Genomic DNA, 15,999 nt, shown 5'->3' with positions numbered 1-15,999 from the left:
TAATAAACTCACAGCGAGAAACAGTGTTGGAAACAGAAACAGGCCTGCAGGTAACCGAGCTGAGGGACGGTGAGGAAACTCCAGCCCTGAGCCAGCTGCTGTGGCACGGCACAGAAGGCAAAGCAGAGGTGAAGTGTTATCACTGGGGCCTTACAGAGAACCAAAAATGAAAAAAGGGCCTTTGCTGTGACCTGTGAAAACCCTGTCAGTTAAAGCAGGAACTACAAACTATACACTGCAACCAATTACTGATAAAAAGAGAATATACTTCAAGTAGGATCACATATTACTTGTGTCTTAACATCAAGCTTTATTCTCAGTTTAAATACATTCAGAAGTAAAAAGGATAAATAACTTAATAAAAACATGACAGAGCACAAATGGTAACATTTAATCTGCATGATGCATGAACACTCTCTCCCACAGGCTAAGCCAATTCGATATGACTCAGCTTTACCCCTTCTATACGGGGATAATCTGCACCCATTTATTCCAATTCATTTCGCAGGGGAACACTCTCCCCAGCCTGAGAGTACAGTCTATCGTGGGCTCGTAGTAGATCGTTGGGGTTTCACTCAGTTTGGGATTCTTGAGTTGTTCTTCCACAACTGGCTGAGAAAAGAGTGACACCGGGGATGGCTTTTTCATGTAGAATCGTCTGATGCAGCCAAGAGTTTCCAGACCCTGCAAAAAAATTCACATATTTTAATTTGGGCAGTTGCAGCGAAAGAAAAATGCTGTGAATGGTGCTCTATCTACAGTGTTCTCAGAAATGTTGGACAGTTTATACCAGAAGTGGCTTCACTTGAGCCCCTGGTTACAGCAAAAGGTTAAAAGGATAAATAACACAATAAAAACATGCAAGCTGTGGATATAGCTGGATATATCTAGTTACTTTCAGGCACAGTGATTGATACATGGTTACTGACACAGAAGGTGCTCAGTAAGAAATGGCAACATTTAGGACTAAAAATTCTAAGGCTGCTCTAGATGTCAATCCCAGACTGCTGTGCCAGTTCTTGTTAATGGTTAATAGGTATATGACAAGCTCTGTCTGTGGTTTCAAAACCAGTTCTTAGTGAATTTATTGGTACAGAAGTCAGATCGAAGTTCTCCACTCTGTAAAATGTAGAGGTAATTAAGTGCTTGGTTTTGTGGGTTTGAATTCACATTGCCCAGGAATCCATACTGGAACACCCAGAACACAGGATATGCACGACTGGCAACACTCCCAGCTGCCACTGTCACCAAAGGGTACAAGCCCCAGGGAAGAAGTGGCACATGGACACTAGAAAATTGATTTCCAGTTAGCAGGGAAGTCATGCTTTTGGGAAGGCCTGCAGGATTACTGCTCTGCTTAAGATTTTGAATATTTATAGGAAAAAAAGTAGAAATCGAAGGTCCATTTCCAAAGTAGCAGTGGTGGCAATCAAATGTCAAAATGTGGGAACAAAATTATGAGAAACTCAAAATTTTCTTGCCATGTTTTGTTTGACAATTAAGGACCTGTAGGCAGGTCTGTCAGGACAGAAGATCTGATTTACACATTGTCTAGCACAGACATATTTCAGTTTGATTCTCATGGCAGATTACCCATCTAAAAGGTATATAAGGAAAAAAATTAAGAATACTTGGATTATCTGTGGTGACTGGGGGCTGGAACTAGAGGATCTTTAAGGTTCCTTCCAACCCAAACTATTCCATGATCCAGTGATTACCACTGCATTAAACAGTCAACCTAGCATTTCATGGTGACAAGCCCCCATTCTTCAGTAACCACCTAGAATTCACCTCCCTGTACATCCATTTCAGAAGCAAGCTCAAGCTGTACAATCACTAACAAGGACGGGTAAATGAGGTTTCCCTCCTCCCTCCCTGTGAGCGGCGGCTTGCTCTGGCTGTGGTTAATTTATGCCAGAGGGAGAAGGTCGGTTTTTTCCCGTTTCCTGGCCTTGCAGTGCTGTCACTGCTGGCTGGGTGTGTCACAGAGCCAGGCCTGTACCTGCAGGATCTCCAGCACGGCCACGGGCTGCAGGACGCCGCTGTAGTGCTGCAGCAGCCCCGCCTGCGTCACGCCCGGCTTCGTCATCACGTGGTAGAGCACGGCTTCCATCATCCCCTTGCACACTGGCTTGTTGAGGTTCCCATCCACAATCCTCCACGGCCTCCCAATGAAGCAAATGTTCTCACAGGCCCTGCCAAAGAGAATTAAAACTTGGCTGTTGGGAATTCTTTGGGATAGGTTTCCCATGGCTGTGATTTCTGCCTAATAGAGGTTCTCGCTACATCCGTTTTAACGCAGGTGTAAATCCTGTGGTTGCTCTGAGCAGGGGTTGGTGCTGCTCTACCAAATCTGCATTTGTCACAAGGGGTTCACCCCTTTTAGCATCATTACACACCCAGCAGCAGCCTTGGGTCTTGATGAGCAGGGAAGCTTTGTCTGGCATTAGCTCTAATATCCTCCAGAAGTTATCCGAGACCTGCACCATGCAGCAACAGTGCTCTGATGGGAAGCAAATTCCTCATTTTTAGCATTTTGGTGTCCAAGAGACAGACCCTGCATGGAAATTTGCATTTCTCATACTGCAGTTTCTCCAGGCCCTTCCTGGGCACCTGGAAACTGGCATTGGGCTTATTAGTGCAGTAACATCAATTTTGCTCCTCTGATATTTGGAGCTCGTTGGTTTTTGGGTAAAAATATCTATCAGAGGCATTGTTTCAGCATGCACAGCAGCCCAAGTAACATTAACAAGAACAATGGAGTGGGGTTTCTCCACCATCAATGTTCACTGCCCATCAGAGCATAAAACTGAGGTTTCCACGCCACTGCTTCCAGTATTATTTTGGCAGTGCCAAGTGTTTGGTATTCTGCAGACACCTCCGTTACTCACCGGTCCCTGGCTGCCTGGGAGACATCTGTCATAGAGCTTCCTGGAAAGAAAAGGACACATATTTTCTAATTAACTCAAACTCCTTATCTGATGGAAGGAGAGTTAAAGGTGGCCAAGCTGTGAAGTGTAAGAGCTTGCTACGAAACCACACGAGCAAACTACTCCATGTGCTGCTGTCAGCTTTGGGGAGCTCTGAGCTGCCCCTCTGCCCTGCCTGCAGCACATTCTTCCCACACCTCTTCCCACAGCCACATCCCTCTACTGAACCCCACTTTTTGTGGTTCCTTTCCCAGTCCCAGCAGATTTTAGTCCTGGAAGTCTGATGCTATGGCTGTGCCATGGTGATTGTATGGGCTGAAAGAACTGAGGTTCACAGAGAGCTGTGCAGGGTCTCAGCCTGCAGCTCTCCCAGGGGTTTGGGTAACCTAAAGCTCCTGGAAATCAGAGGGAAATTGGGCACAACTCCAAGGGGCTGGAGACATGAGAATGACAGGATTCCAGCAGGGCTCAGTTTCAAAGCAAAGGCTGCCTCTGCAACTCCCATTACATTATGTCATGGGTTTTAATTAGACAATTACTTAATGAGGTATTCCTACCACACCCAGAGGGTAACAGCTTTGGCTTAAGCACATGTAAACATTCACTGGCCAGTGAGAACTGTGTGTTTGATAACAGAACTCCTGTTTTTTCCTTCCTATGCTACAAACAAGTCAAGGACGTTAAATCCAGGAGAGTACTTCAGTAGTTTAATTTAAGAACTGCTGAGGTCTCTGCTGTTTAGACAGCCTCGAGTGCATTTCCTGCAGGAAGGCTCCAGTTAAACAATCCCAAGCTGTGGGATGTTAGGGATCACCCTCTGGACCTGGGTACTGGCAGGGCTTGGCAAGGTACCACAGGAACACTGAGCTTGTGGCTCAGCCTGAGATCAGAGCTAATAAAAACCAAACCAAAATGAAATCCCCCACAAACTACTAAATGTAAAGCCTGGCAAGAACTACTAGCTATTAGAAAACTGGCAGTAAAAAGGAAATGAAAATGAGGTCCAATTGGGTTACAAATGAGGCTGTTAATCTCACTGGCATGTGCTGCTTCCTGGTGAATGGTTTAATGAGTTTAGGACTTTCAGCCATGGACATTCCATCTAAATGCACACCAGCAGTGCTGTGTTTTCTAGTCTTAGAGATGTCTGACCTTTGGACTGAAGCCAGAGATGAGAAACTTCAGATCCAAATTATTTTGGAGAAGTTTAAGACATGGAAATAAGTTTCTAAGGAAAACATACTTCTGGACTAGTCATTCCAGCAGAAGGCACAGGAAGGATTACTTGATGTATTTGAAAACTCTGAGACCTTCCAAATGAATTAGTGTTAGGCCAATTTATCTGTGAGAGAAGACAATTCCTCTCGTACAGCTTCATAAAGAATTTAGGATTTGCTTATAAAATAGAGCTACTGGTCTGGGATAAACTGCTGATGAGCTGGTTTGTATTTCAGGGATGCAGAGGGCTCCTCCATACCTTTAGAGACTCCTGGGTTCTCCTGGAAGTAGGAAAGATCATCATCCTGCTCACTGGCTGATTGTTCAGTGATAGGGATCTGCTTGTTGTGCTCAGTGCTGAGCTCATCGTTATCTACTTCGAGTTCTTTGTCCTCAGAACAAGATTCAACTTGTTCCTTGTAAGTGTCCACATCCACAGCCTCTGGAGCAGGCTCTGGGAATTCAGCTGGGGGTTCTGCCTGCCCTCCCAGGGAGCCTCCTCCTGGAGCTTCTTCACCCCCAGAAACAGCTTCCTTCCTTGTGACAGGCTCAGGAACAGCTGCATCCAAGTTCCTGCCATTTGCACTTCCCAGAGCAGGCTGTGCACCCTGGCAGAGCTGATGGTCATCCTGAAGGACATCAGTCTTGCACCTCTTTCTCGGGGGCTCCTCATCACTGGCACACTGTGTGTCTTTTCCCAGCTGCTCCTCCTCTCCTAGGCATTCCTGTCCCTTCCCTGGCTCTGAAGGCAGGTGCTCCTGTGGCACATCTGGGAGAGCAGTGTCTGCCCCTGGCTGATCAGCATCCTCTGCTTTGTTCTTCAGGCACACTGAGCGTAACAGCCAGGGCCTGGCAAACACTATTGCCACCAGTCTGACAGTGTGGCCTCCTACTTCTAAAACCTGCTGCATTTCGATGAGGTCCTGTAAAAAAACAAACAAAAAAAACCCCACAACAAATTATTTTGGGAGCTTTCACTGAAAAATGTCACTTCAACTCAGTGTCATGTGTCACTTTAACCCAGTGTCATGGAATTCTCATGATTTAACTGGCAGCAAGGAAAGAGCAAGAGCTTAGTAGAATATTCAATTTTGCCCCCTGCTGCACTGAAGTTGAAAAGATGTTTTACCCCTTAAAGCTTCCTGAAATTATAGCACGAGACATTTTTCTTCAGCTTAAAGTAAGTTAAAAATATAACTGGGAAAGAGTAGTTTGCTTCCAAAACGTTGATGTTGGTACCTCTAGGTTTCTTAAACAGTTCATTCCAATCTTTGAATAAGTGCTGCTTTAATTTTTGGCCTTCCTAACTTTGAGGAAAGATTGCTCTCAGGTGTGGTGTGTGATCTCCTGCCTAACATAAATAACTGTTCAATTTATAGTTGCTTCCAACAGGCTGGAAGCTCATCCTGTTCAAGGGGAATACTAAGCATGCAAACATTAATGTATGGAAAGCAGCTGGCTGTAAGCCCACCTGAATGTACTGCTCCAAGCTCCTGCTGCGTTCAGCTTCCACCTGTTCATAGCTACAGAAGTGTTTGCTCAGCTCAGCTTTGCAAATCCCAAAGTGGGAAGTGGCCTCTATGGCCTTTCGGATCTCCAGAACAGCTGCCACATCCCTGGGATTGTACCCATAATGCTCTGTACATTCATGGAGAAACTTTTCCACCTCATAGTTTTCTTCCTGGACTTTTATCAACCTGGTGAAAGTTTCAGGGAGGCAGGAGATGCCCACAGCCATGTGATCGAGCAGGGAAGGAGCTGCAAAGCAAATAAACCATGGGAGTTTAAGCTGTGAAGCAGCAGTTACTGTGCAACACACTGCAGAAAGACAAACAGATTGTAGATATTCTAGACGAATTAAAAACAGAGCTCAGTCTTCCCTCTTCATTACTGCAGTTCTCTTTTTTCTTTCTGCCCTACATATTTGTCTCTGAAAAGGCCTGTAAAGAAGAGCAAACTGGTTTACAAGGGCTCACCCTTCCAGAAAAGTGAATTATGGCTGGAAGGCAGTGAGCACTTAACGGTGTTCTCTCTAACACTGGGTCAGCTTAGCTCTGAGTTAATGAGGGAATCCTCTCCCTTTTTCTTGAAGAAGGTCAAGTGAAAATTCTGGGGCAAGAAAATGCTGTAGAGGACACTTTTAATCAAAAAATCCACAGCAGAAAGCTGTTGGCCAGATATGGTTTGAACTACCACTTGACAATACTTTAGACAATTAGTTCAACAAAGCATCTCTGTGTTCAGTGACAGGTCCATCACTGCCCCAAACTGACCCCCCTGTACAGAGTATCCAGAACTGAAGCCCTGTAACCCCTATCCCAGCTGCAGCTGATGAGGGGGCAGCTCTGGCACTGCTCTTCCTGCTCCCTTCCCTTTTACCTGCAGGCTGCTCCTCGTTTGCCTCTGGAACAGTTGGGGCAGCTGCCAAGGAAACATGGGATCAGCTGTAATGAGCAGTCAGCTCAGCACAGCTGGAGGGCAGGAGAGGCAGCAGAGACAGGAGAAAGAATTTCTGTTTTACTTCTGTCACAACAGCAATGGAAATGGGCAGGGGCAGCACTAGACCATTTCAGCTGAAGAGCTCAAGGCTCTGGATACATTTGCATTACAGCTGAAAACAGGGTGCTCTGTCAGAAGGGGCAGTACTGATGAACTGCAGACAGTCAAGCTCTAAATATTATAAAAATGTTGCAATTACTGAGGTAAGAGGCCAGCCATTGGACACCACTATTTCAGGCACTTGCATGAGACAAGTTAAATCCTTCCATTCAAGGAGCTCTGAAAGGTTTTCTTTTCTCTTCACAGAAAAGAAAGCCTGGCTGTGATATCATATGGTATTTTAAATTGTTGAAGGGACTGAAAAACCTGGAGAGGGGTAACAGAGCAGAGGACAGATTGCAGTAATAGTTTAACACAACATGAAATAGAGGCAAGGCCTTGTTACTAACAAAAGCCTAAGTCAGCCATCTGTGTTAAGGCAGGGGAGAAAGCCTTACAAACTTGATTTGTAATGGAAACAGAATGTTCCTGTTAAGGGGATTTGTTTAAATCAGTTCCTCAGCAGGTGAGTTCACCATCTCTCCTGCTCCAAGCCACTTCTGTGCACTTTAGGCCAAACAGAACTAACCTGGAGAGCTGAGCCTTCCTGGGATAGGGGTACATCTGAGCCTGACCTTCACCTGGCAGGAGTTGACCACGATGTTGTCACTGGGGCTCAGGTTGCGTGTGCTGACAATGCCAGGGGAGTAGTAGCCTCTCATCAGTAAATAATTGGTGTGAGAGGCTTGACGAGGTTTCACTTCGATTCTGCGTTTGCCTCCAGAGCTGTCATCCAAGTCATCATCATCATCATCATCATCCTCAAGTGCTTCTTTTCCCAAGCTACAGCAAACACAGGTGGTTTGATTTGTTTGTTGGGTTTTTTCCCAAAAGAAGAAAGTGATTCGTTACACTGAGCAGAGCAAGGACACGGCATTCCTGCATTCTGGGCTTTAGTCGTGGACAGCTGGGGCAACGTCCACACCAGGCTGATTTAAAGCACTGAGAACAAGAACTACAGAAAAGGAAATACACTTAAGATCCCTGGGAAAGGAAACTCTCCCTTTTTTTTGCATGTGTTGAAATGAATCCAAAATATCTCAGCTTCTAGTGCTGAAGCTCTTTGGTTCAGTGGACGCTTCATCCTGAGGGATCATCTGTTAGACACTGAGCACGAGGGATGCTGCAGGATGGGGCAGACAGTGTTAATTTTTAAGGGTGAAAAGGAGGAGAGAGAGTTACAGACCAAAGATTCCATTACTTTAAAAAATAGTAATTAAAAAACCACCAAACACCGAACTGCAGACATCTTCCAAGTAAAGAAAAGAATAGTAGTAGCAGCCAGGATGGATTTCCCAGAAACAAACTTAGTCAAACCAACACTATTTATTCCAGGACATGACAAGAGCCACTATGGATAAAGCTGAAGGCTCTGAACAACCTGATCTAACTCTGAAGTTGCCTCTGTTTTAAGCAGGTTATGCCAGGGACAATGAAAGGTTCCTTCCAACCTTTTCTAAGACGAGTTAGACCTTAAGTACCTTCTTTTAAAGCATATTTAAAGTCAAAAGGGAACACATGATTTAGAAAAAATGATGAGTACACAACTCAAGATGCCCCTACTCAGCAATGGGACCAGTCCATTTTTGTTAATGACCTGGCTGATAAAACAGCTCATTCAGTTTGCACAGCATCACCCAACTGAGGACACTGCAAGTATATGAGAAGCTGGGATTTCCATTCAGAATATCTCCAGCACACTGGAGAGTCAACCTGGAGAAGAGCAGGGAGCAATTTCCTATGACAAATGCATGTTATTTATATTACAGTACTCTGCATCTGTCCCTCCACAGTAACAGGAAACAATTAACCAGATAAAGGAAAAGAAGCTTGTTAGAGTGAGTCACAAGAATCATAAGCTGTACATGGATCTCTGCATTGGGGTGGTTTGGCTGCTTTTTTCTGGCAAAGCCATGGCCCTCAGCATCTTGGGATGGAATAGCAGGTGTTTCACCTATAGGACAGGATGGAACTGGCACAGAGCTGCCAGCAAGAGCATGGCACTTGTGTTCTGACATCACAGTTCAGAAGAATATAATAAGAAAACCAGAGATCTGGATAACATGAATAAAGTGAAGGAACTGAAGCTGCTCATTTTAAAGAGCAGCATGTTATGGGAGAGGGACCACAATAACAATCCGCAAACAGGTATAAAGCTGCTCTAAAGAGAAAGAGAACAAAGTATTTTCCATGTGGATTCACAATAGGAAGCAGCAGGTTAAATTACTAAGAAATTTTAGTTGCACTTTCAAGAATGCACAAAATGACTGTAAGGAAAAGAGCTCACAGGTTCACACTGCCTGGGGACAGTTTCAGTTTATGCCATTACTGCAGGCTTACAGGAGAATTAAATCCAGCAGCAGACAGTGCACAGAAGCACTGCTGTGGTGAGAGGTTTCACTGATAAAGGTGAAACCTTGTTACCAACCCTCTCAGTCTGTGACATGCCAAGGCACAATGTTGATGAAAATGCTCCTGTAGCACCCAGTGCTCTCCTTTCCACGTCAGCTCTGATGGCACTGAAGTGCCAAGCAATTGAAATGTCACAAGGCAAAAGCAGCCCAGGGCTATAATGACAGGCACTAACTTAAGTGCCATTAAGCCTTCAGAGCACTTCCTCAGAAATAAAAATCTAAACAATAGCACAGTAAAAATGCAACAGTGGAGTGCAGGAAGTGCTAATTCCTGTCCAATTTCATCCAAGTTATCCCCACATTGTATTCTCTAATAGAAATAACAGCATTTACCTTTTTATCACTTCATTTTCCACCATAGAGCTGTCCACCACGATGATCTGCTCTGGGATTCTCACATTCACAGCCACCAGTCCCAGGGAGAACAGGGAAAGCATGGCCACACACTGCCCACCAGGGCCATCCATGGGAAATGCCACCATGCCTTCTGATGATGCATTTTCTTCATCTTTAAATGAGAAGTTGTGTGGCTGGTCTGATTTTTCAGCATCCTTGAGCTTCTCCAGGAACTGGAAGGACTCTGTACAAATGGTGCTGGGGAACCGCCACGTAAAAACTCTGCACAAAACCACAAAGAAGCACAAATCCTTCAAAATCTGCTCTTACTGAGAATGAGTTTTACAATTATGGTATCACAAAGGAGCCAAACAGTTGAAGTTTCATGCTAGAGCTGATGACCAAGTACCTCCCACACCTGCTTTCACAGTCCTTTTACTATTTCCAGACCATTAGGTGTTTATGCACTGTGTAAAGGTCAGGTAGCATACAGCAAATGAAAAGCAAAGGTATCATCTTCTGCTTCACAGGAGTGCTAAAGAAATCTTCCCACCACATCCAGAATTGTGGTGCTGCATCTCCTCCCTTCTCCATGCATCTCTAAAGTCCTGCCCAGCACACCTGGCTCTATTCCCTCACTGCCCTGACTGCTCCCTACATAAGGACTGACCTCACATCACCATCACCTTCCTCTGCACCCACAGCTGAAGGTTCTTTGCTTGGACACTTCTCATGTGTTGTCACCTCCATGCCATGCTTGAGTAGATTTTTTCCTTTGCTTTAAAGCCCAGCAGTGCCCACTCTGCTACCCACCTGTAGTAGCTCTGGGACAGCTGGTAGGACATGGGCACGAAGGGCAGAGCGCGGCTCTTCTTCGGCCCCAGCGTGTGGTTCACCCTGCGCCGGTTCACCAGGCTCCTCCTCTGGCACTCCAGGAAAGCCTTCACCAGGATGTCATCCTGGTACTCCTGGTACAGCCGGAACGTCTGCAAGACACCCCTCAGTGAGAGCTCTGCATCCACTGCCAGAGCCACCTGCTCCAGGTCACAGGCCCTCAGTGGATGGGAAGCCACAAGCCAGAATGAAAATGATGCATATAAATTCACTTAACTACTCCTCTGTTCCTTTTATGGCCTTCCAGACTTTCCATGGTAAATGCCAATTAAATTACCTAAATACTACAGAACACTTGATATTCAAAATGGGATCAGGCTCCCACTGGAATTATAGATGTGAAGAATGCTCCTCTGCCACACATTTTGGTAAATTCTTCCCCTCATTTCAGCAGGAACACTTGGTTCTGTGAGCTTGGCTATTGAGGTTCCACTCTTGCTTATCAGCTGTTAAACTCCCTTTGAACTTTGACCTTAAGCACTTGATTGATTGATTGATGATCTCTCTCTGTAGTCCCCAACGCTGAAGGAGAGGCCCCCCAACACCAGTGTCAGCTGGGTATTAGGATTGTTTTTGTGATATCTCCTCCAGAACATTCCCACTGCTCAGGTGGGCACTAAAGCATGGTATAGTTTGACCCACTGGAAGTGATGTGGAGCTTATTTCATATGGTTTTATGCCTTCAACCTCCCATCCTCACGTCTTGCAATCTCATCCTCAGAGAGAAAATGACAAAGTGAAAATCTTCCTACAATTCCTTCCTTCCTATCTATACAATTTGCTAAAAGCAGAATAATTCCCACAGAATGGAACAAATCCAACTTTCTGGGTTTCTTCTATTTGAAAAAGGAATGTGCCAAGGGAGGGAGGAGAAACTTTAGGGTTGTATGACCACATGCAGACATGGCACTTGGGGACATGGTTTAGTGGTGGCATTGGCAGTGCTGGGCTGATGGTTGGACTTGATGATCTTAAAGGTCTTTTCCAACCTACACAATTCCGTGATTCTATGAGCAGTAAAGTTTGGTCCAGACACTGTACCTGAAATGACTGGCAAGATTCCATCTGGTTATCTGAGAGTGCCAGTGTGCTCTGAATCAGATTCTGCAGCACTAGAAAATGAATATCGTAAATACTGAAAGAAAAGAAAAAAAGGAAGAGAAAAACATTTATTCTGGTGATTTTTGAACATGAGGTACCCATTAAACCAGCACAAAAATCTACAAACTCAATCCCCTGCTTCTGAAATAGAAGCATAAAGGCACGAGATCCTACAGTTGAGCATTATTCATGTAAAGGAATGTGTTACATTCTCCCTGACCTTCCACCCCGAATTTCTGGATCAGTCCAGATAATCTGACACAAAGCTCTCCCTGATAACATCTCCTCCTCTTAAGATACAACACCCACACAGAAAACGTACACTGTTGTCCCAGTGATAAGATAATTTTGAAGTCATCTCTGTTATCATTTTATCTACCCAATCTATGTCAGAGGTCCCTACAGTCTTGTTAAAGTGTTCTTCTGTTAATAAATTTATACACTGCAACAAACAGATGAAAACAATGAATTAGGACACTCTTTATACGACTTCCACAGATGGGAGGGGCTGATGTGGCCTGGGAGCCCTAATGAGGAAAATGGTGCTGCTGCTACTCACCTGCTCAGATTATCCTCTCTTGTGCCTTGATCTGTGTCTTCTCCGATTGCCAGCACTCGAAACCTAGTTAAGGGAAGGGAAAGGAGAACACTGGAAGCAGCTTTTCTGTGATTTTCTGTGATTTTGCATCAGCCATGAAGCCCAGAGGCTGATGAGCACAACTGCTAACGAGGCAAGTGCTGGACCAGCCCAGGGGACTGTCTGCTCCAGCAGCCCTCAGCACAAGGGTCAGACAGGAAAAGAACAGTCCACATCAATCTCCACTAAAATATCTGTTGACAAGGAGATAAAACAATGGACAGGAGACAGTTCCAGCACTGGAAGGATTTTTCATTTTATTGAGGTTTTGGACTTCTAGGTACCGTCAGCAGCACTTTTGCTGTAATGCACAGCTCTTCCCAAAATAAGAAAAATAACAAAGGTGATAAATTTATTATCATAAAATGGTCTGAGACACAATTTTTCCACACTGCTCTTCAAGTGTTATTCATCATGAAAAAGCTTAACGACCTGGAGCTGGAGAATGCTGTACAAGGCTGAGTGCTCTTCCTTATCAATAGTTTTAGCAGGACTGAGATCATTCATCTGAGCAATCAGCTACAAATTGTGATAGAAAATGGGGCCAGTTAATCTGGAAAATGCTAGATTTCTATTGCAATGAAAAGTTACACCTGAGTAGCAACATCTCTAACACCAAGGTTGAGAGCTTGACAATTTAGGAAAATCTGCTGTAGTGAACTTCTGGTTTAAAAGTCTTATTTAGCAATAAGAATGGTTTGAAACCAGCCAAATTGTGCAAAGAACTGAAAATCACATAAATATATTTACGAAGTGTGGATATAAAAGAAACACTGCTGGTTGTGTTTAGTAAAACTTCTTTTCTTACTAAGGGTACAAGTACAGAGGGTGTAAATCATGCCCAGAGAAGAGACCTGCTCTGAATTGCTGCCCCCTCTCACTGCCTCACCCCATGTACAAAGTCAAAAGCACCATAATTAAAATACCTGGAAAAGAGTTCCTCCAGAGTGTCAGGAATCTCAAGTTTGGGATTCCCCAGGGTTGAACTGAATTTCTCTTTCAGTCTTTCCACAAACTCTTTAAACTCCTTTGCACAAACCTTAGGAAAGAGGAGACAGAAATGTCATCAACCTCAATTTCTTAGAGTGGGAAAAACCCCTCTACTTTTCAAGTGTTCATGGAAATTCTTGTAGAAATAGCTGGGTTTGAATTATGAAGTCAGAAGCAGTCCAACAGCCAAGGGAAGGCAGGGAAAAGCTCTTGCAGTTTGTGTTTGCTGGTTTAGTGAACAGTTGCAGGTTCCATCTGTAATCAGCTCACAGCTACAAGCCAAGCACCATGAACATATGTTCTAAGACAATTTCCTGATTTAACAGCAAGATCTCTTGCTAGAGCTATGTTTAAACTTCTGCTCAAGCCCTTCAGGCTTTTCCATGTTCTCCATTAAGTCTGTTTGCACAATCATGGCTTGGAGAACACCTGTTACATGAGAGGAATGTTCTCTGGAAACAAGTTTATATTTGCTTCCAAAGACAGACTTTGGGGATGGGGACACATATTTATTTCAGTGATGTCTCATCAATGAACAACTACTCTTCCTTTAAACAACATGAATCTAACAACAGAACTGATGGGCTTTTCTGACAATGGTATAAATTGTCATTCCTGGATAAAAATGAGCTTGCTGTGACACAGTTCCAGTTCTGAAAAAAATCTGAAATTCAAAATGGAATTGTTTGCACTGAAAGTGTAAACAACTTTTCAATTTGAAATTGTGGTTCATTTAAATGGAAAAAAAAAAAGAAATAGAATCTTTTGGCTGCTCAAATCAAGTCTTATCAAATTTGCTTGCATTCCTGCACTCATCCACAGAAGCTAAGGCAACATTTCAACACACAACTGGAATAAAAAATTAGAAATTACAAAGCAAGAACGTTTTCTTGCTCAGATAATAAAGTGGCTCAAAGGATAAAAAAAGAATCAGCAGATAGAGATGTTTAGTCATGGCTGTTTATAAACAAGCACATTGAAAACACAATGGTTGTTGCACAGGGCGCTGTTTATGTGCCTTTGGAAAGCTGCCCTGTGTCCACTTTGCTCCCAAACCAGCAATGATGCTGCATTTTTACAATGATGCTATTTTTAAAATAGCTAAAGGTTCCAGGGAGAGAAAAGTAATTCTTACAGTGCAAGTACTCAGTAATCCAAACAGCATAAAGTACTCTATGAACTTTTGGAATACTTCCCTCCTACCTGTGGATCTTCATAATTATTTTCTCTATTCATGAAATCATCGATGAGGGCTTTATCTTGGTAGACCTCAGCAAGGCAAACTCTGCAAGAGATTCAATTGAAGGTGTTGCTTAGAGCTGAAATTTTCCCAGTTCAAAACAGATCTGACAGCAGCAGGGTGCAAACAAGATGAAATTTTTAAGTTACATGAAACAAAAGAAATAGGTAGGAGGCCCATGTCCCTTCAGGAGAGTTTAGCCTGTATTTAGAACATAGAAAACTTCTTACTTGTAATTGAGGTAGGTCTGTGGGTTTCTGACAATGTATCGGGCTCTCCGTCCCACAGAATGGGAGGTTTTATCCAGGGACTCCTCGAAGCTGGAGTGCATGAGGTCCCTCACCACCTGCCAGGGCACAAAGGGCCCTTTCACCTGCAGGAGGAACAGAAGGATCTGCAGTTAAACCTCCCTCTCTGTGCACCACGATGCTGAGAGCAGGATGAAGTGGTGGCTGATGAAATGTGTGTGCAGCAGCCAGCAGCTCCTTGCTCTGGGTGTGTTCAGCACCTTGGCATTGAGCACGTGGCTGGCAATCCTGCACAGCATGAGCAGGCTGTCCTCCTGCACCGTCCAGGTCACGCGCAGCCGCGTCATCCTCAGCAGGGCACTCTGGTCAGCCTTGTCATGGTAGCGCAGCCGTTTGCTTTTGTCTACAGAATCCTCTTCTAACAAATCCAGGGAAACAAAAAAAGACGTTTATCTCAGCACTTTGTATTCTGATTGACTCAAAACTTCTATCACAGGCTCAGCACCAGTTCAAGCTCGTAAGAATGAGAGATGAGCAGGGAAGGAAGCTGCAGTCTAGAAAGTGAAATGCAGCAATACCTCTCCCAGGCATGAGAAGACAAACACTTTAATTGGCAAACTTGACAACCTAGAGCATCCTTCCATGAGGAATCTTTAAGCCTGATGAATTGCAGGGAGCTGCTCTGGCACAGACACCATGAGGATTCCCCTGGCCCGTGCAGCCCAGCAGTGCAGCTGTGGCTCACACACAGCTCATGGGCACAGCGTGCTGCTGCTTCTCCCCAGGGCACCTGAGCCTCCTCACTGACAGAGGCAACCCAGAGACATGGCCAGAAAGCTGCCCTGTCACACACCCTCTTTTCCAAAGCAGCTTCCAGCAGGCCTAGGCATTGTAAAGAATGCTGCTTTTTCCTGTTTCTTACCTTTCTTTTTCTTCTTTGTCTTCTTTCCAACATCTTTCCTAAGCCTCTTCCTCTTTTGGCTTTTTCCACCTCTCACTCGTTTTGTTCGATCCTGGGTTGGTTCTTTACTTATTTCAATATATTCCTCTTTATGGATAAGTGACTCTGATCCTACCTTTGCTTCTCCCAAAATATTAATTTTGTTACCTAAAATGACACATATTTACAGCAGTGGAGCTTTATAACAATGACATTCTACAATGTTAAGGTATAAAGACCAAATGACAAATTTCAGCAAATTAGAAGACAGATTTAAATTAAAATTCCCTCTCAGAATTGCTCTTTGTTAGTCCTGTCATTTCATGCCCCTTCTCAGCAGCTCACAGAATAAACTCCTGCATTAATGAGGAATCATCAAGTAATTAAGTCTAGTTTATAGTGCACAAACACAAGGGAACAGAGCTGAGGTTTTACATTCAAACTGAAGCATTT

The 15,999-nt window shown here is 44.2% G+C and overlaps 1 protein-coding gene across 2 annotated transcripts in view; it reads right to left on the bottom strand.

Moving 5' to 3' along the window:
* Nucleotides 1-286: 286 nt before the first annotated feature.
* Nucleotides 287-15,999, bottom strand: part of GTF3C1 (general transcription factor IIIC subunit 1) — a 38,225-nt gene continuing 22,512 nt past the window's right edge. For both annotated transcript variants that reach the window (XM_039560665.1, XM_039560664.1), the window contains exons 23-37: nt 15,529-15,714; nt 14,867-15,024; nt 14,589-14,731; nt 14,322-14,403; nt 13,055-13,167; nt 12,051-12,113; nt 11,432-11,525; nt 10,310-10,482; nt 9,494-9,778; nt 7,276-7,529; nt 5,620-5,906; nt 4,408-5,071; nt 2,892-2,931; nt 2,003-2,195; nt 287-684 (exon numbers count right to left, since the gene is read on the bottom strand). In XM_039560665.1, coding sequence (XP_039416599.1) covers nt 463-684; nt 2,003-2,195; nt 2,892-2,931; nt 4,408-5,071; nt 5,620-5,906; nt 7,276-7,529; nt 9,494-9,778; nt 10,310-10,482; nt 11,432-11,525; nt 12,051-12,113; nt 13,055-13,167; nt 14,322-14,403; nt 14,589-14,731; nt 14,867-15,024; nt 15,529-15,714 — 2,957 coding nt within the window. In that variant the 3' untranslated portion in view covers nt 287-462. The remainder of the gene's footprint in view (nt 685-2,002; nt 2,196-2,891; nt 2,932-4,407; nt 5,072-5,619; nt 5,907-7,275; nt 7,530-9,493; nt 9,779-10,309; nt 10,483-11,431; nt 11,526-12,050; nt 12,114-13,054; nt 13,168-14,321; nt 14,404-14,588; nt 14,732-14,866; nt 15,025-15,528; nt 15,715-15,999) is intronic.

Source organism: Corvus cornix, chromosome 14 (assembly GCF_000738735.6).
Source record: "Corvus cornix cornix isolate S_Up_H32 chromosome 14, ASM73873v5, whole genome shotgun sequence".
Classification (NCBI taxonomy): Eukaryota; Metazoa; Chordata; class Aves; order Passeriformes; family Corvidae; genus Corvus; species Corvus cornix.
Note: the sequence above shows the minus strand (reverse complement) of the source record. Positions and strands in the feature narration are given on the sequence as shown.